Source organism: Phasianus colchicus, chromosome 1 (genome assembly GCF_987193195.1).
Source record: "Phasianus colchicus chromosome 1, bPhaCol1.hap1.1, whole genome shotgun sequence".
In the NCBI taxonomy this organism is placed as follows: domain Eukaryota; kingdom Metazoa; phylum Chordata; class Aves; order Galliformes; family Phasianidae; genus Phasianus; species Phasianus colchicus.
Genome location: NC_143436.1, coordinates 49,768,294 through 49,789,421, shown reverse-complemented (window position 1 = coordinate 49,789,421; position 21,128 = coordinate 49,768,294). Strand labels below are relative to the sequence as shown.

At 39.8% G+C, this 21,128-nt stretch overlaps 1 protein-coding gene across 3 annotated transcripts in view; it reads right to left on the bottom strand.

The window, feature by feature from the left end:
- Positions 1-21,128, bottom strand: part of LUC7L2 (LUC7 like 2, pre-mRNA splicing factor) — a 30,693-nt gene extending 9,565 nt beyond the window's left edge. The window contains exons 1-6 of one of the 3 annotated variants that reach the window (XM_031600324.2): positions 20,820-21,128; positions 12,795-12,889; positions 4,335-4,433; positions 3,392-3,502; positions 2,771-2,914; positions 1,586-1,762 (exon numbers count right to left, since the gene is read on the bottom strand). In XM_031600324.2, the coding sequence (XP_031456184.1) occupies positions 1,586-1,762; positions 2,771-2,914; positions 3,392-3,502; positions 4,335-4,433; positions 12,795-12,889; positions 20,820-20,880 (687 nt within the window). In that variant the 5' untranslated portion in view covers positions 20,881-21,128. Of the gene's footprint in view, positions 1-1,585; positions 1,763-2,770; positions 2,915-3,391; positions 3,503-4,334; positions 4,434-12,794; positions 12,890-13,307; positions 14,527-14,557; positions 14,629-20,819 lie in introns of those variants that run through there. The other 2 variants (XM_031600326.2, XM_031600325.2) reach the window with 2 other exon arrangements.

Genomic DNA, 21,128 nt, shown 5'->3' with positions numbered 1-21,128 from the left:
TCAGATGTGGAACTCACAACTGGAGATCTGGCCAAACCCAAGTCTCGCCACCTTCTGGACATGATGCAAGAAATTCAACTCTTTGTAAAGACCTTCTTCTGAGATGTGGAATTGCCCCAGCAGCATCTTGATTAGATCTCTGAGGAGAGCTCTGAGGAAGGAGGGGATAATTATTGTTTTCTTTTTTTGTTAGTGAAGTACTTCAAAAGATTATTTTATTGATGCTTTGGGAATGTGAAATAATTATCCATGCATATTTTTTTCCAAATGTTGTAATAATCAGTTAATTAGCTCCTTTACGTCAAATTGCCTTTCAAAATATCAGCAATTTAACTATGAGCAAGGTTTCATGTTCAAGTGAATCTTTGCACAGTTTCACGGAGATGAGAGGAAACACATTATCTCCTCTAGGTATCTAAGGTTTGAGTTACAGCAATTTATTTTGGAGCCTACATTGCCAATACAGTCAAAGGAAAGAGTTGGGCTTTCCAAAGGTTAAGTTACAGTATCCATGCAAGACAGCTGGAATATTCAAAAAAAACCAAGTTACTCAAACTCAGCAGTAACATCTCTGCTTTTAGGGTTTTGATTCGTTTAGCAGTCATCTTCAGTAATTTCTACAGTAACATGCTTAAATGAGCCTTAAACTCCATAATTAATATATTAAGATCATAAATAGTGTAAGCATTTAAGTCCATACTCTTGAATATCAAAAGTCTAGAATATGATTCCAGTAAGTCCTTCTTCAAATATACAATTTCTGGTCCAATGTAGATTTGTTTAGGAAAATATTCCAACTGGATTTCAAAACTGAAAGCTATGGAGAACATGCAGCCTCCCCATAACAATTACTTTAAGTTAGTCCCACTTCAAGACATACATCTTTTTCTATTTTGATTCAGATAGCTACAGCCTTAAGTTGTCTGAACTCACTTCAACTATTGTGAAGTCAAGCTTAAAAGCTTCTAAATCACTTAAAAAAATCTCATCTATGTGACTAGATAAAATAAAATGAGTTTGTGGTCTTTCATCCTACTGTAGGTGCTTCAAACACTTCTGCAGATCTTTTCAAAATTATTGCTATGAATTAATTCCTCTTTTTGTACATCTTTTTCATTGGTACCAAAGCTAAGCAAAGCTGTCAACAACAGCACTATTTTATTCTTAATGGAATGAAACACCACTGCCTTAAAATTTGCTACATGTTCTTGTACTTTCAAGAGCCTCATCGTTACATTAATCCAATAAATTGCCTAAATGAAAAATTCATGTAGCTATTTTCTGTGACTGCTAAACATGTAAACTTGAGAACTGTATTCTGAAACAAGTGGAACTGCACTCTCTATTCTCAGGATGCATTTTTTGAGCATATTTTAATCTACATAGTGCAAAAGAGGCCATCTTAGCAAATTATTTAGATAACTGCTATTTAATAAGCATGTTTGGTGTTTAATGACCGTGTTCGGTGTTTACAGTGTAATGAAATATGTTAAGGTAACATGAAAGAATTCACACACCCAGAGATTCCATTAAGATTCGTCTGACAAGTAATTAAGAGCACGAACAAAACAGAGAAGTGATTTACCCTGAGTTCCTCAAGCTTCTCTCTTATTTCAATAAATCCTAAGTGTAGCTTTCCTCCAAAGTGGTCAGCAAGACGTCGGTCATTGTCATGAAGACCAAGATAAGCTGAACACACTTCACAAACCCGTAGCTTCTGCTGTTGAAAGCTAGAGGCAGGCATAGAATTCCTGTACACTTCCTAGAAAATAAAAAAGTTAACTTTTACTTTTCAATTCATAGAAATATAGTTTTTTAAACAAGTATATTACTTTTGATAACATAATCCAAATCCAATCAGCAGACGCGGATTCATGGTGTGAATTAACTGTCTTACTAAGACACACTGCAGGTTCCTTATTTGAAGACAGATATATTACAGTGGGGATACTAGTAATTGGTTTTGCAAATTAAACAAAGTGAAGTGATTATTGTCTTTATTTCAGATCATACTACTTATAAGGAGAAGTTATTATCCTAGACAGCACAATGAACATATCTTAACACTACAGTTACTATATTTTACCATACCGTGAAACAATGCATATATTTATCCTGAACCCAATTTAAAAACAAGAAATCTACACACATTTTAGACACAAGTTAAACATCATGTTATCCTTGCAACATTTATCTACAAACACCGAGGTCACAGACGGGTAAGACTACAAGCAACCCTTCGGTACCATTAAAAAATCATAGATGTTTCTCTCTTCAAATTTAAGTACCTTGGTGAGATATGATATGGAACATAATGCTCCTGATGATGTTTGCCTCCTTAACATTACAACAATGACTGCTTAGAATTGCCTGATACAGAAGCCATTAGCTATCTTTCAATGAAGACAAGCTTAGCAGGGTCTGGAAGGTCTCCCATGCCAGTCATACCCTAGCACACCACAATCAACAGTGGAGTTACTACAGCAAGAACTGAGACCCAACAAGATGATTAAGTCCCCACAAACACAGACACAAGAGACGTTACCAGCCAGTACAGCTAAACACATCACCACAGGAAATAAGCGTAACTCTAGTAGCACAGAAGCATATTTTAATGCAGAAACTTCTCCTATACACAAAGGAAATCCCCTGGTTTTATATAAAGCTAAGGAAGCACCTGTAGCTAAGACATCTTGCACTACAGTTACTGACTGACAACATTTGATTTTGTCCTCTCCATCCCACAAGCCTTAAAAAAAAATCAACTTACTTCGGCTTCTCTCTTCTTTACCCGGGCCTTCTCTACTTCATCCATTACTTTTTGAGATTCTTCCACATTTCCATCAGCTCCTAGCTGTTCTACTTTGGCCAGTAGTTTCCCAATTTCTTCATTCAATTCATGAACTCGTTCAGCCTTGAAAGAGGAAGAAAGAGGAAGAAAGGCTCAACAAAGGAAACAGTCTTAATTATGGAAAATAACATGAGCCAATACTGAGCTACTCTTATATTCAAAATTCACAGGATAAAATTAAAAAGGAAGCATGCAGAGAACTTCTCCAAATAAAAAGGAAAGGATTGTCTCACATCAAAACACAGAAAAAGGCTAGAAACCAAAGCAGCTCTGGAACAGAATCTTGTTCAGAAATTTCAAGTAATTCACACTGTTGCCAATGCAACTTGCAAAGTTACTATTTATACAACCATCCCTCCTGGCACACGTATATATTTGCAGGAAAATGACCATTTTTTTTTCAGTTAGAAGACAACCACGTGAAGTGTTTTGTTTATAGATTCATCAGCATGAGTTCTCAGTTTGAGTAGACTGAAGTTGGTTTCTTTTAAAACAACAGACCTCCAAAATAACTTCAACAATTAGTTTTTACATGCTTACTTTAGCTGCAACTTCAGCACTGATCTCTTCTTGGGTTTCTGCTAACCTCTTCTTAGCAACTTCTGTTCTCCTGTCACAGTCCGCAATAAATGACTGCAGGTGGTCCATTGCCTAAAACACCAACAGAATACTAATTAACACTGTAAAGAACACTAGTGCTTCATTACCCTTAACAAATTCCTGGTTTAAGATTAACTTTTAAAAGGCTTTCTTGGTGAAACTTATAAAACAATAACAAGACAGCTTATGGTGTATAATCACATTAACATTTTAAAAACCTGTCTACACATTGTCAAAATGTACAAGTCCTCGCAGAAATTTGGAAGGGATTCTGTCTCAACTCTTATTCTCTAAGAAGCAGCCAGCAGTTATAACATGTATTAAAATTCCTGAAAGGATAGGTATATTCATTTCACCTTACAAATACATGCAATACTAAAACATTGTTCCACCAGGGTTTTAAGCTATTAAGTATTAACATCATCCAGCCTCAGCAAAAACAAACCCAAACCTTTTATCTGTGCTCAAGACCAACTTCCTAGCTGGGAGTTCGTAACTGTATTACTCAAACAGTGTACTGAGACACAGCATAACATTTGTTACTCCCAGTACAAAGTGATTTTCTCTTCCCCCAACAAGTAGAGAATATAAGCCTTTCTTCAAATTATACACTGCATTAGCATTCGCTCAGTGATTGTTACTACTAAGACAGCACGCAGCTTCATACTTATCTGTTTTTGTAAGGTTATTAACAGTCCTACCTTGAGATGACTAGAAATTCAAGTGCTTGCACATGATCATGATGAGCCATGTAAACAAATATTTAAAAAAATCACTTTCCAAAAGTTTCCCTTCCTTGTGCACCAAAGCTTACTGTTTGTTGTTATCTCCCCCAGGGCATGCAAGTCACACTTTCTCTCTACCATTATAACAAAATACATACATCAAGTTCAAAGAAGAAATCTTGATCTTTGGATGCTATTTCATAGTCTGCCCTTAATGCCAGGTCATGCACCTTCAGACATTCTCCAAGGTCCATTCTCTGAAAAGAGACATAGGGAAAGTAGTATAACAAGCAGTATATACAAGAATAAAGTTATAATATTTGACTGTTAAAGGAAATCATGCTGAAGCAAATCATCTCCCTTATGGGGATAAGTTTAACTTAATAAAGCTTTAAAGACAAACCCAGATTTTATTAAAGATGCAATAACGATGGAAAAAATATACAGAGAGTAGACAGCTTATTCTATTATGGCTGATCACATGAGTAAAGTTATTTTACTGAAAGTTTAAAAAAGTCACTGAAGTAGAACATTCTGTCTTGAACTAAAACAAGAGAACCAAGATCCCTACAAATAATTAGCAATTAAATGGTCAGGTGCTTGATCTGATCTTTCCAAGTAGTTCATGATAGAAATGTTCTGGCTAAAATCATTACCTGGAATAGCTGCAACCACAGCATCACTGTTAAGTGCTACTTAAAAATATTCTCAGAGCACATGTAGCCAAAGGAAAAAAAAAATCAGATCTCCCCAAAACATTTTGCTGATGAGTAGAGATAAGCTGAGAGTCACGCTGTCCTTGTGAATCAGAGAAGAAGTATAGATATTTTACTTGTAATCTAAAACTGGTCTACAATGGGACAGGAAAGAAGCATGAACTAAAGCAAATTCATTTATTATACCACTAATCTTTAATCTAATGTAGAATATCACCAAGAAGAGTACTCAATTTTATTTGGTATAACAAATACTGGCTTAAAATTGAAATTCGCACACTACAGCAAGAAGAATTTTGATGAAATCTGTTTCCTTCTTACTCCATCGTGTACCCTGGAAATTATTTTGAGCCAGCACTACCACTGAAAAACAATTCTGCCCTCCCTTTACCACCACCCTGTGCCTCCCTCCCGTACCAGCACTTCAGAGTATCAACTGGGAAAAAACAGCTTAGCAAACAAAAAATTGAGGTAATTTTTCAGAGTACCTTTGTCCAAAACATCAGGCAGCCACACAAACAGAGGTGTTGACAAAATACAGGGGGAAGCATAATAGGGGACCTGAGTAGCTAGGATCTCTTACAATACCAATACCAAGATGTCATTTCACAAACTCCTGCGTAGCGTTAATAAAATTAGCTGCAATCTTTAGGGGGCTGTGGGAGGGAAGTGATGTAGCATTTTCTTTTGTTAGCATCACAATGAGAAGAAACAGTGTTGAACTGCTTCCTTCTCTTCAATCCAGCTTTGTGCACAGCCTTCTAAATGCTCATGGGGCTTAACAGACAGAGCCTTCTAAATGCTCATGGGGCATAGCAGAGAGGAACAACAAGCATATACAAATGAAACCGGATTCCTTTTTGTTGGCTTTGCTGCTGAAGAAATTCTATCATTAGAACTGTTTAAAAGTTCAGCCAATTTACACATTACACATAAAAATCATGTTAAAAAGCGCTTCTGGTATATGTTAAGCAGAGTTAGGCAAAGTTGGTTCATATCAGGGATGATTCATTACTGTCAAAAGTCTACACTGGATTGGAACTGCTGAGGATCTTGCTAACCACAGGGAAGCTCACATAGTTTGGCTCATATGACCACCTGCAAAGTAGATGGACAGGAGATGAAGAAGGCCAGAAGATACAGCAAGATGTTATTTTCATGTTCCACATGTCCACGTTGCAATACGATGCCAAGATGTGCCTTTCCCCAAAGGCAAAGAACAGCCATTCAAGATCAAGGCAAAGACAGCCAACCATTCAAGATCAATCATATTTGAAACAGAAGGTGGCTATAAGGGATGTTCAGGTTTCAACCTATTGCTGAAGGCTTAAATAGCATGCACATAAAATCATCGCATCAGCAGTGAAGTTTTAGACAGACTCATGCTACTTAAAGTGATTTACAGAGGAATTCTGATGAGCAAAGCAATGAAAGGGGGGCAAAATTGAGTCCTCAGGCTAGACATAACTGGTTTATTGAATATGAGAAGCCATACATACCATCAGGACTTTTTGCAGCTACTGCATTTTTACAAAACATTAACTTCAGAAAAATTCCTATCTTGAGAATCTTCATCTCAAAGGAAGTTTACTGCTGAAGATTTAGTCCAGAAAATAGTCTAGCAACCACATGCGGATTTTCTGCTGCTGCAGAGCTCTATTTAAGAAAAAAAGTGACTTCCTACAACTTACTAACTGTTTGCTGTACCACTTCTTCTTTTGTTCACTGTAAGTGGACAATTAAAGATCCTTGATTTCCTAGAGCTGAGGTTTAGATAACTCATTTTTAATCTCCATAAACCTCATACTGAAATGATTCAGTAGTTATTTTTGTCATCCAATCCATGAAAATGGATAGAACTGTATTAACACAGGAAAATGTTAGCTTTCTGTTGATGCTTGACACCACATCAATCAAATCTGGTACAGAAAGATCACTGCCCTGGTTCAGTATATGTAGGCAAGAAAGAAGCGGTCCAGAATATAAGCAACACAGAAGCTGAGGAGCTTTTATGAAAAATAAATGTGTACTCAAAGAAGCTGACATTAGTAGCTGAACAGAGACTAAACCATCAGACGTGGTGCTGTTCTTGAAACCATGAACCTAAGATTTTGTTTTCAGGTCTTGAGCAATCTACAAGAAGCTTCTCATTTTCATGCTTTTACAACCACTATATATTCTTCTGACATCAAATATTAGATTACTGGATGCACACAGTAAGGTCTGCAGGAGAAGCATATAAAAGCCAAACCTACTTAAAACGCAAAGGACTGATGTTGAGAGGTGTGACAGAGTATCACACACTATCAAAGTTTCTAAAAACAGCATGCATCTTTGATGTGTTCTGAGAGGTGATAGTCTGAACAGCATTTTCATAGAGAATTCTTTCTAGGTAAAAAGGTAGCCCCACCAAAACAGCTCATGTTCAGCAAAGGAATTTGTTTACGAAATTCTGATCTGAGGGGAAATGTGTTCTGGAGGTACCACACTTCTCCCTCTACCAAGAGTGTCAAGAAAAATGTTTCCCTCTTTAATTTTACCTACTTCTGAAGGCTTCGGTATCTTAGAATAGATTTTCACTGAAAGATAAAGCTGGCAGCAATGCCTCAGTTTTAAATATCTGTTTCTTTAACGTTAATTTATAATCAGGCTATAAAATGCTAAAGTCAGATAACCATACTGAAGAGCAGTGATAAAAAAATGAACAACCCAACCCTTCTTCTACATAAATTACGCTCATTAAAATGGAATGTGGTAAAAGCAAGTCGTTCTTTAAGCACTGGTCAAACTAATTAAGAATATCTCCAAAGAGACTGATGTGATCACTTACTGTCTCAACAGAGCATACAGAAATTCATCACCACTAGGTTGATGACTGTGAATCAAGGTGGCTTATGCAAGCCTAATTTCATTTGCAAAGGTTAAAGCAGTTCACATGATCAAATCAGACCTAAACTGATATGCTGATAACCTCTAGCAGAACATGAAATCATCATATCAGCACAACTGAATTTTAAGCATGGAATACTTCCACCAAGCCTATGGATCTAGTGACAAAGATGTCAGCTCCAGATGAAGACACCTAAATGCAAGTACTTAAATACACCTATTTGCAGATGTGAGGACTGACCCAACTGCTCTTCCACAGTAAAAGGATCTGAGCAGTACAGTGCAATGAGACCATATACATTGAGCCCACCCTCAGAGGGACACCCAGTGGCATCTGAAATAGATCCTGGACACTGAGCTCCCCAGATGGAACCTAAATATAGGTGTCTTCATCTGGAACAGAATTCCACCCTAATAAGCTTAAAGATAATCACGTCTCAAAGCATGTTGCTCAACCAAGGTCCCAGTCAATGTTGTTTTAGTCAGCATGAGTCCTGAAGGGCTGGGTGCACGGAACTCATGAGCATCTAACAACGCACTTAACTGTAGGGCTGCAACAACAGCATACTTTGAGGACTTCAAAAACAAAATGCAAAAAGCAGCATACCTCAACAAACGCACACAAACGCAGATAAAGTTCACCCAATAGAAAGATATTTCTCAACTACAATTTGCAAGACCACATAAAATACTTGTGACATTTACCTCTCAACAGGAAAGGACAATCAATATAATAAAACAACCAAACAAAGGTCACTGCAGAAGCACTGACCTGCTGGGGCAGTCAAAGGCAACCTGCCAGTTACTACTGTAAATGTTCAGGACTTTATTACTTTTAACCTTACTGAAGGTATTTGCTTTAAATGTCACTACATTATCACTTTAACCAGTACAACTCAGACACATACTCACAAAGATGGAAAAAACACATTCTTGCCTATCTTGTAAAACCTGCAGTAGACAGCATAGCATGTATATCCAGAGACTGTTACTTGAGGGGGCCACACCATTAAAAAGAAGTCATTTGACTTCTACACATGTAGTTTCAATTCTAATGTCATAATACACACACATATACATATGTATACAGATGTGCAAAAACCTTTTTGTAACACTGATGAGAAGGAACTGAAAAACCATGGTTTGAAAAACAAAAGCAAACAACAAAAGTATCAACCATCACAGGACTATCAGCATTTACTGAGGCTAAAGAGGTAAAGCAAGTGTTGAATCTTTATCACTCAGCAATTTTTATTTCAATTTTTTGTCTTAGTGACTTTCCGTGTCCTAAAAGACAGGACTCAAAGACTTAATCTCATTATAAAATCCTCATCTTGAAATGAATGAGCAAACACAAACTACTGACTTATATGTAAGAACCAGTGCCAGTGTGATCAACTTCAAAAAGCAGAACACCAAAGCATGAACAAGTGTCAATTAAAAACAGAAAAGCATCTGTAAGAGGCACTGTAAAAAGTAGGTTCTGAACAGGCATCATTTTATAATCCTAAATACAAAGTCATTTCTGCCATCTTACTGACTAGCTTAGTATCTGCCTGATGCAAACTTAACAACACACTTCACATACAAGACAATCACAGGGCACAATACATTCAGAATTATAACATCCTCCATCAGTTTATTACCTTTGTTTACATTCCTGCTGTTAGGACTCAACAGTCTTCCAATACCTTCAACACAGCCCATTATTTCCATGAAAGAGAAGGGTAACTGAAGCAGAAAGAACTGTTCTGGTGGCAAAGCACCCAGAAGAAAATTTAACTTTGAAACACAGTTAGTTTTTATGACTTATAGCCCTCAGTCAAATATTTAGGCTTCTGGGAAGGACTATTTTACCATGACAAGCTACTACAAGAAAGTAAGACAAAAGAGTGCAAAAGGAAACTCTAAGGAGTCAGAATCTGTGCACTGTTGTCCATCTAGACATTAGAAATCTCCTAATAAAACTCAAAATTCAAACCTTTAATCATTTGTGAGTTTGTTGCTGTTTTGTGGTCTTTCCCCCCCCCCCAATAAACACTTTTAACGATAGCCAAAAGATAAATCTGATCACAATCATCTAATGAAAATAACAACTTGAAATGTTCTAAAAAGTCCAGAAGTGACAGAAGAACTCATACAGTATTCTGAAAAAGCAAGAAACAGACACTACATCTAAAGACAGAAGAGATGAGATTCACGGAAATCTGGACAAAACAGAAACTTTCCAATCTTCTAATAAACATGTAGTGTGCACTACTGTTGCTGATGCACACTGCAGTCTGGGGAACATGATTTTATCATCAAGGGAAATCAGCACGGAATCAGTGTTCCTTAGTGGAGTCTTGGGTATTCTGCCATTAAAGAACAAACTGAATAACATATTCTACTGATAGCAGTAGTTTTATTTGTTTCATACATCTGTGCGTCTTCCCCAAGTGCTTCTGAAGAAGTGGGTGGAATGGAGTAGCACAGAACTCTGCATCTTGCAGATGGGAGCAGTAATTCAGAGGAAGGCAGATTATTTTATGGCAAAAAAAAAAAAAATTGGCAATTACACTAGTGTTGTATTGATAATGCAGTCAATGAAGAGATTTAACCATATAACCCAGATCAACAGAACTTTTTATTTTTTGGATAAGTGTAAGATTCTAGTATTGAATTCAAAGTCACACAATGCTCATCACATATCAATTTTGAACATTAAGATACATTACAAATTTTCCTCTCAAAACTCAGGAAATAAATCCATGTTCATTTCCCAAAACACCACTAACCCATCAGACACACTATTTGCTTTCTGCTCTTGTAATAGCCGTGCTGTGAAGGTAGGAAGCGTGTTTCTTAAGAACACTGAACAGCAGAACACTGGATGGGTAATATATAATGCCTGCTTCTGATGAGTCCCCTGCTACTACTCCCACTGACAGCATTAAGCTAGTCACTGTTCTTCTGGATCTAGAGTGACATCATGGATCACATTTTGTCATCTGATGCCTACTTGAATTTTGAGGAAGAAAGCAAGTGATGGATACTCATTGAATAGTCCAAGAGCAGCAGCAGAACAACTCAGAATGAGACAGAAGAGCTTTAAAAGCAAGAACCAACACACTCATAGAAAGGCCCAGCCTACATGCCTGATGTGCACTGTAAGAGGAATTATTGGATGCTACCTAGAACCTTTAGAACTATAAACAACTCTTACTTGCTAACAACAGCCATTCTAACAGTATTTGTTTATGGAAATTATACCACAGTGGAAAGCTGTCAAACTAATATTCTAAAAGTACTCTGTGAATTCTGAACAATGACTTCAGAAATTTTTGTAGCATGCACTTATGTCTCCAGCCATGAGGTCTTTCGTTCATCACACAACCAAAGTGCCAGACAACATAACAGATGGGAAAAGAGGAACATCTTCCTTTTTCCCCCCCACTTCAGAGTTACATATAAAATCGTTGAAAAACTACACATGCACACTATACATACACAATAATGATACATAAAGCATTGTTATCAAATTGTTAACACTTACACTGCCTTAGCTTCAGCACACATTATGTTCAGTCAATACCTAACACATCACATGAGGACAAGGCAAAGGAGGCACAAGCCTTAAAGAGGGGCTGAACAAGGGGAGCTTTTCTATTCCATTGCCTTTTTTATTAAGACAAATCTCAAATTCTCTACTTCAGTTCTCCTTTCATTTTGCCTCCTGATGACATGCTTCATAATAATTAAAGTTGCATCCACTTTTCTAGGGACTTCTCATAGAAGGGAAGGAAGAAGTGTAGTTACTGGTCTATCCGTACAAGAAGCACCAAAATAAGTAAAGCAACAAATTTAGTATAGGCATGAGTCTTTGAAGCCCTTTGATTTACCAGAAATATCATGGTTATTTAAAATGACAGCTACTCGTATTGAAGGATAAGACAAGTAAACCAGTTACCAGGTGTACATATTCCAGTTTTTCATCTTGGAAATGGACTTTATTCTGTATTTCACTGAAGACTCCAATCAAGTCAGCCATTTCAAAGAGTAAGGTACAGGAAACTAATAATACTTATTACTAATACTTCAAATAGTCCTTAAGACATATTTTCCAGTGCTTATTTTCTCCACTGCTGTAGGGTAAGAAAATATGCCAACGCGAATAAGAAAACCTACTGAAGTGCTGCATTAAGAACAGTAGGCAAGCGAGACCCAGTACATCACACTCATCTCATCTATCAGCTGTTTTGAGGTAACGGCCCACATGTACATTCTTTTTCCATAATCAGTGTAACACAACTTCCCTGCCTTTAACAAAGGGTAAGCTACCTTAATCAAGCACCCCAAAGTGAAGCACCACTGCTCTAGAAAAGTTACTGGCACGTGTCAGAGCACTTTGTTCCTACACAGGAACCTCTGATACAGAATCAAAAATCAAAGACAAGCTATTAATATACTACAACTAGACACTTTTAAATTGCCTTAAATCTGTAAAAATACGACAGTAACTGGATGTCATGCACTTTGTCACTCATGTGCAATATATTTCAGCTTCTAGAAATACAATTATTTCTTAATAATACTTTCAACTGCTTTCACAAAAATGCAACTGAATTAAAAAAACAAACTTCTTTTCCCCATTCAGGTGCCAACAGGAAGTTTTAAGGAAGTAACTTCATGTGTTAGTACAGAATTGTATACGAGTATTTCTGCTAGTTGCAACACTACTGATGTATAAAAACTTTACCTACGTAATTTATGCTGTAAGAGCCTTATCTGTTCTAGGCTTTGTATGCTACAGTGAACAAATATAAATTTCTAAGTAATAATTAACATACAGTGCCAGAAATGGAGAGGAAAAAAAATCTGTATTCTATAATACAGAATTCAGTTTTCATATAAAAGTTGGTATGAATCCAACCTGTGGTTGAAAACCACGAAGTCAACAGATACTAAAAAAGATCAAACATAATTCAATTTCGCCATTCTTAACTAAATGAAGCAAGACACTTAGTTACGTACAGTTCCAGACAGGACATCATGAGGGCAGCAGTTGAGGAGGTGACTCTTGCACACTCTGTCATCACTGAACTTGATTCGCTGGCGGGTCGTGTCACCTGCAACATAGAAACCAACACAATCCAGGTTAGAAATCTGGGGAAGCCAGACATGTTCTGCAAGTTACATGCAAAGCATTATCACTGTCCTGTCATGTAGTGAAAGTCTACAGAGACTAGAACTTAAAACACTCTATGCTTCTTTGCCAAATAAAGCCAAAACCACAAATACATATTTTAATGCTCTACAGTGCTATTCAAGAATACTCTCATACTTCCCCTACAAAAATGTAGTGTGAAAAGTGCTTGAAACCAGAAGGGCAGTATTAGCTTTAAAATACTTTGCTACAACAGCATTTGTTAAACAAGCTCTATTCAGGTTTTGTATGAAATAGCAATGTATTTCTATGCAACAGTTAGCAAATAAAAGCAGCTTCATAAACAAAATGATACATAGTGAGTCTTCACTGAATCCCACCTGATACTCATTTTATTGTTTCGCTTTTTGAAGTAAAGCACCCTCTTACTTCTGATAGGAGTAGCATAAAGAGTTGGCAGAGGAATGAATTTAAATGCTTAAAAACCTGAAAAAAAAGTCAGTCAAACATATGGACTTAGCCTATATGCAAAATTATTTTACAGATGTTTGCATATAACTGCATCATAAGCCATAATACATCATTTTTCCTACATGCTGTTTGTTGGGATGGGAACATCTTAATTGCATCTTCATCATGGCAGGTTGCAGTTCCAGCATCAGCAGAGGCATCAACCTGTGCACACTCTGACATCCAACTGCAAGTTTAAAGAACCCCATCTGGGAGAAAGACCTGAAGTCTCCAAATCAAAGTCACCAGCTGGTATTTGGGGGGAAGGAGAGAGGGTGGGGAAATATGCTTTCCTTCAAGTCATAACATCATTGTCACAGAGATTCAGGAGAGAGATTGCTGCTACGGCTCTCTTGCTGTTAAGATACAGGCATGATGAAACAAACACCTTAATCTCTCTCAGTATTCATCTATTTATTCATAAAAAAATAAAAACTTGTTCAAATGTTTAATCATTGAAAACCTACTGGTGAATTACTGAAGCAAGGAGGGTTGCTGAGTGAAAAGAGACATACAATGAGTTCACATAGCAACCTTATCCATTTATTCAACTACTATAAAGAACATGGATGCATTTTGCAGTTACTACATTTTTACAACTCGATGACTGGAAATGCTGAGAATTTCGAATTTATTAAACAATTCAAAAAGTCAAATCATTACTTAGGTAAATACGACAGAGGGGAATTAAGAAAAAAAACACGTTCAGCCTTTCTCATGATACAATCACAATTATGCTCCATGCATAGGATGCTAATAAAGCATTTTCAGCTGGGCCCAGTTTCAGATTATTAAACAAACAAAAGTTCCCCAGAACACCACGTGCTTAATTTGACTGCAGGAATACAGCAGCTAAACCCAGTAATCCACAGGCTGAAGGCAGCTTCAAAGCAGTTCAGCAATAGGTTTTCTAGAGGTTAAACTTACCACTGTTACTCACACCGCTAAAAATTTAGAGCAATCCCTTTGTAATCATGCCTGCTACTGCAGTAAAGAATTCCACGTTTTGTTTTGCTTTTTAGGAGGTGGATCCATAGTTTGTTGTTGTTTGTTTGTTTTAAAACACAACTGCGTTTGTTCCACATTCATTAACACATCTGAAAAGTTAGCGATAACTCACGGCTCGGCGAATGCGGGGCCTTTCTGACACTCCCTTGCAGATTGATGTAGACAGGCAAAGATACATTGAACCTTTATAAATAAAACAAGGGGCCAGATTGTTCAGTTTGTATAGAATAATAGACTCTGCCAGCAATTTTAACACAGCATCTAGAAATACACGTTGACTGTAAAGATTCTTCTATATAAAGACAAATGAACAAAAATCAAGAGAACTGTTGAAAAAAAGGCAGCTGACGGCTATTAGGCACTAAGCTAGCAGCAGTTGAGGAGTTCCCAAGACCAGGAAATTGCTGAGAGACTGATGGTTCCCTAGGTAAAGTTGGAAAGAAGTATTTTCCACAGACATTACCTCAACATCTAGAGGTCGTCGTGTTCGTATCTCTAACGCAATTAGCGACTGACTCTGCAACATGGGCTTTTTCCCCCTAAGGGGCTAGCATGATAACTGCAATTACCAAACTGGGACAAGACAACAGAAAAAATAAGGAGGCACCAGGAACAGATCAAACGGCAGCCTTATAAATGTATTCCACATTTACACTGCAACTGGCATTCATATTTCTGCACAGTGCCTTTGTCTGGTATTTCAGACCTTCAGAGAGGTTCCCGCACACAGAACACTCTGGTACACACATTTTCCTATCTACATTCCCCATTCTTTCTAATCTATGCTGTTTCTGATTTAGAAAGAAAGAAAAGGTGCTGGGTCCAACCTCCTACCGATAACTGAATTGTATATCCCTCTTAGAACTCTTTCCAAACCTCAACTGCCTCTTAAGAAAATATATTTTATTTTCTCATGACTTCTGTAAGCTTCAGTACCCCCAGAATGGCACAGAACTGCTGGCAATGCAAAAGATGCAGCCTGCTGCCAGCCTACACATCAGTCATCTGCAGAGGGTCATGACCTCTGGGGTCTACATGGGCTACTGGAGGGGGCAAATGAGACCCACAGATCCATGTTATACCCAACACTCAGCATACTGCAGACTCAGAGGTGCTTTCTCAGAGGCACCCACAGAAGCGTGAACGTAACCGTTCCTAAACCCAGGGCTTCAGAGGTCACACAGCCCACACTGTACTTCTCTGCAGCAAACTATACTTAAGCTGGAGCACTCCTCATACGGCCAACACCAAAGTAGTGTTAGGAGTACTTAAAGGCTTTATATATTCTGTAAAAAGAAAACAGATCCAAGGATCAAGTAGTTGCAGTCATCTAAATTTTAGAAGCAGCCTTAAACACTGCTGTAGAGAACACCACCACTAATATTTCAGACCTCCTACAGTTCCACTTCAAAAGGTAAATCATTAAATTAGCTCAGAATAGCAACTTATTTAACCCTTGATCTTTAGCACTCATGCACATTAGAGAAGTCAAAGGAGACAATATCTATTACTGTAAGCCACTCCAGCGTTTCCAATGACTTTTTTTTTTCCACTGAAGAAATACCATCCTTGGTAAAATGTATATAAAAGTAACAGAAAAAAATCACTATTTTTTCCTCAAGAAGCAGCTCTAGTTTTATGCAGTGTGCCTTGCCCAAAACACGTTTCTATACCATACTGCATAGGTTGCTCCAAAAGTAATGTTTCCCATTTATTTTCATGGAAACTACAATGAGGAGCGCAATAACACTTTTTGATAGAGCAAATCCTCAGCTACAAAACACTAGTTTTCAACACAGCCATTGTTATTAGCAATGTGTTTTCACCAGCAAGGAAAAAGAGCCTGCATGCCGCACTTGTAAAATCTGCACCAGCAGAGGTGACCCGCTGTTGCTGTCCCTGCTGCTGGAATGCACCGCCTCACTGCTCTCACATCCACTGTTCAGTCTCCACAAACCTTCAGCAGATATCAATGGGTGCCATTTTTTCCACACAGGGAAATGCAATGGCCCTTCCTTCATATGCACTTCCACACCAGACGCCATTTTGTCAGCCTGCCTCCCTGCTGCCATACCACCAACATCCACCTCTAATATCGTCAGCCATCGTAATAAAATAGCAGCCATTGCTTTTGGAGCAGCCCTCAGAGATTTTCATCACAGTCCAGTAGAACAAATGTGAATCTACTGATCGTGTAATATCACGTTAAAGACAGTGTATCAAATTTTATCAGCAAAGCAAGCATCGTATAACAAACACTCAGCATCTTTCCTTAGCAGAACCTCATACAGTTGCAGGAGGTACTGCTGCTGTTGCACATGGAAAGCTAATTCTGACTTAGTGTTGCTAATACCCGACACACCTCTCTAAGGGCTGGGCTACTAAAACTTACTAACGAGGCCAGCAAACAGGCACAACTCACTAAGCACAAACATTTCTCTCAAGCCACCTAACCACGCTGAATTGATCTTTCCACAGAGTGTGAGTGGCTATTACTGTCAGATTTCTGAGCCGCAATCAGTTCCACACTTGGGGTAGGTTCTGCTAAAATTCACACATTCAAGATGCTTTTCGCTGCTTTTCCTTTGCTGGGAGGGTATTTGCACTCACTTGGCGGTGACACAAAAGCCATTGCTTCCCTCTCCTCATGAAGAGGTTAGATTTGCACAGTCACACAGGCGGCTCTGTGTTAGCGGCCAATTTACATTTCCTGAGGACTCGCTCTTAAGGTCTCTTGATAAGTTTCATGCAAGATTTACACAAGATAAATTCACATTATTTGAAGTTCTTTGTGTGCAAAGTTCTCTGCTGCATTTTAAAACTTTCAGTGCAAGAACACAGAACAACGAAATGCTTTGCTAGTCACAGCTACAGATTTCTGGTTAAGGTCCCCCTGTACAGCTCAAACAAACAGCAGGCGAAGCACAGAGGGGCTGACTGATACTTATGTATGCGTTCCAAACATTTAAAGGCTCCGAAGATTAACAAGTTCCTGCTAGTTACACAGTGCAGTATTTGTTAGGAAGCCTGGGAGAACATCTTCACGACTACAGGTAAACTTCAAAAGCACACCATTTATCTATCTGTATTTATCTATCTATGCAGAAACTCATCAACTTTGCTAGTTTGCCATGTTCTTAGACTAGAACGTGGCTTTGGTGAAGTGCTAATTATATAAAAGTCAAATACTGGCTTTTTCAAGGTGTGTCCTGGTCTCACCTGGGCCTGCACTGCTCTCTAAAGCAGTGACCCTGCTGTGCCACTATGAAAATAATAGTAACTACTCCTGGGGTACTGATGGCATGATGCAAAGATTTCACTAGAGAAGCAAAGTCACAACTTTTAACAGCTGCAAACCTATTTGCAAGGATCATTCCCACTTTCTAGAGCATAGAGATGACAAAAAGGCAATACCTAACCATGCTATTAAAACTATTTCATGAACCTCAGAGCTGAAAAGTCATTTAAAGTAATTGAAAAATTCATACTTTTCAGTCTCAGCTTACTCCATATATCTGAGTGACAAATTCACACAGCCCTGGTCAGCAGCACTAAATTCACCTCCAAATAATCTCTTAACAACTGTCAGGTGTGACAAAGTCATTTTGCTTAACTGCTAGCACTGAAAAACAACACGGATAAAACACTTGGATGTAAGTACATGGGGTCAGTACCTTATCTTCCGTGCTTGTTATTTCCCAATATTTAGGGAACCCACAGTATCTATTCAGCAGTTTATCCTTAAGCCTCTCCCAGCAGGTACCAGGCAGCACACGTGGAGAGAGCAGTTTGACCCCAAGCGCATCTCTCCCACTACCAGAACTCAGACAGGGAAGGAGCAGGCTATCAAACACAGCTCTCAGCTCTCTCCCTGCCCACAGGCACAAGGCCCCAGGGAAAAGGACACAGCACAAGGGCAGGCCCAGCATGGCACAGTTCTGAGAAGCCACACGCTGGGCAATTAATTCTGTTTGAAAGAGAGAAGCTCCTCGCTGAGTTTGGTCCTTGTAAGTATTCCTATAGCAATGCGGGTATTCTCTTTGACCAGCACAGAACAGTGACTTTCTCGGAGCTCAACAAGATTTAACAGCATTTAGTAACTACACTGCTTGAATACTTCACTTTTGAAGCATATTTGTATCCTCTACAGATAATATTATAAGCTCTGAAAAACCAATATAGGCCACATATTCAGGCAACATCATTTGCTCTCAGTTCACCTCAGAGTTAGCGCTATTCTCACAGAAGACACCAAACTTCCAATTTCCCATGGATGAGAATGTTAAGCCTGCACATTCTAGGAACCTTCCCTCACCAAAAAAACACCACCAGGCTGCAGTAAGTACAACATTCTATTAATGGGGACGTTCAAACACATTTTGATCATTCTAAACAACATGAGACACCAGTCCCACCCATACACAATTTTTAGAAGCATTTTCAAGTCAATTCTATGGCTAGGCAGAGGAAAATGAAAGGCAATGGGGACAGGTGCAAAGGGAATCATGAACTGCAACCTATCCAGACCTATCCAAGAGATGGACAGTCCCATTCCACTGAAAGCTGTGATTTGTACATTGCTAGATACAGAGGATTCATCAAGGGTAATGGAGGAAATGGGGGGGGAAAAAGAAAAAATTAAAACCCCTTTACTCTCAGGGCTAGCAGCATTTCAATGACCTTGAGCATGGCCTTGAATTTATTAAGTACCAGCTTCACTCAAAAGGATGATGATCAGTCCCTGGAAGCATTTTAGATTGAACAATGTTCCACTACACTTTCTATTTTTTAAGAACCAGAGTGGCGTTACACTGAGATCCTCAATTCCCCACTTAATTCAATAATGGCAGCCAGTATTACAAACAGCCTTTTCTCCTTATCTTTCCTCACTCTCACTGTGCTATTTAGAAGCTTCCTGTCCCACCAGTCAGTTTCAGTTCAGCAGATGCTGTTCTGGATTTAGAAGGTGGGCAGGAAGGGGGAGTCCTGTTAATCAGCAAAATAACAGCTTTCTCACAAAAGCAAAGGAAATTAGTATGACATTGTTTTTCCCAGTTTAGGTCTTAAACTTAACTGTCATTTTCACTTCTTAGCAGTTCTCAGAGGTAAATCACATTCATCTCCCATGGCCTAATGGAAAACACATTCAAAAACTGCAACAGTGTCTCCTGCGTTTATATCTTCCATCCAGCTCTCCAAAGCTCTCAGACACAGCCATCAGGGTGCTGACACCAGAATGAGCTGAATTGCACAAGCATCATGCTATCCTGCTGTGCTGAGTGTGCAGCCACACACAGCTGCAACAGGAAGCACTCAAAATCTTCAGGGGCAAGAACAATGTGCTCCATTAGGTCCTACATGCTGACAACTCAGCAGTCAGCACTGCTCTAGAAGGCAACTTCTGCATAACGGTAGTTTTCCAAAGCATTTACGAAAGAATGAAACTCCCTGAGTTGGAAGGAACCCATAAGGAGCCCTGAGTACAACTCCTGTCTTCACGCAGGACACCCTTATGCAATGCATCATGAATGCTTTTCGTTAGGAGGTTTATTATATTTAAAACTCTGGATTAAAAGAACCATCAGAAAGGTGGTGCTGCCCCAGCCCCAACAACTGATCCCAGCACATGCGGCCTGCCCAGTGAATGCATGAGGAAACAGATAATAATCATTAACTCCACACAAAGCTTCAACAAACACGCAGCGTGCCTGCAGAAGGAACTACAGCACACAGAATACCCATGTAATCTCTAATTACTGCTAGCCCTCAGGTGCGGTATTCTCTCATTTATAAATGAAGCACTACACAGCTTATTGGGACCCCCTGTTCTCAAGCAGTCCCCAGGCTCTCTGGATTACAGGCCACTGCCATCGAATCTTCCACCGACCAGAAGCCTGGCTGTGCCTAAAGCATCTCTCTCGAAATTGCTGCCTCTAAATATCAGGCTACAAGAAAAGGTTTTTGCGGGGGAAAAAAAAGAAAAACAAAACAACAAAACTAAGAACAAGAGAGGTTCGTCTGCTTAGGTAACTAAACCCCCCTTCAGGAGACAACAGCAGTCCCACCTCCTGACTACAATGAGGATTTGGGTCACGCTTCAGTCAAAAAACAACGCGACGGGCCGACGCTGCAGTGACGGCCCCGGCCCCGAGGCCATTTTCTCGCTCGCCCCCCCGCCCCGCCCTGAGGAAAGCCCCGCTCTGGGCGGGGCCCGCGGGAAGCGCCTCCGCCGGAGCGGCGGCGGCCGAAGGCAGCTCCGCCCCGCGGCGCCGCCAATCACCGCCCGCTGCCGCCGCGACCTCGAGGGCTCCGGCGGCCCCGCCCCGCTCCCCCCGTTCCCTTCCCCCCACCCCGGTCCCGGCAGAGCCGCTTACCGTCCCGGGACGTGCCCATGAGCTGGTCCAGCATGGCGCGCATCTGGGCCTGCGCCGACATCTTGAGCGCGCGGGGGCGGCCCGGCCCGGCCGAGTCACGCCGACTCCCTGCGGCCTACAAGGCCTGAGGCTCTCGGCCCTCCCCCTCGCGTCACTCTCGGACTCGCGCGGCGACGCCGCCGCCGAGGGCGAAGCGGGCGCTGCCTGTGGCCGTGCCGCGGACGGAGGACGGAGCGCGAAGCCCGCCCCGCGCCGGACCCGCTGCTGCCGCCGCCTCCCCTCCCCCCGCCTCGCCGCCCGCTTCCTCTC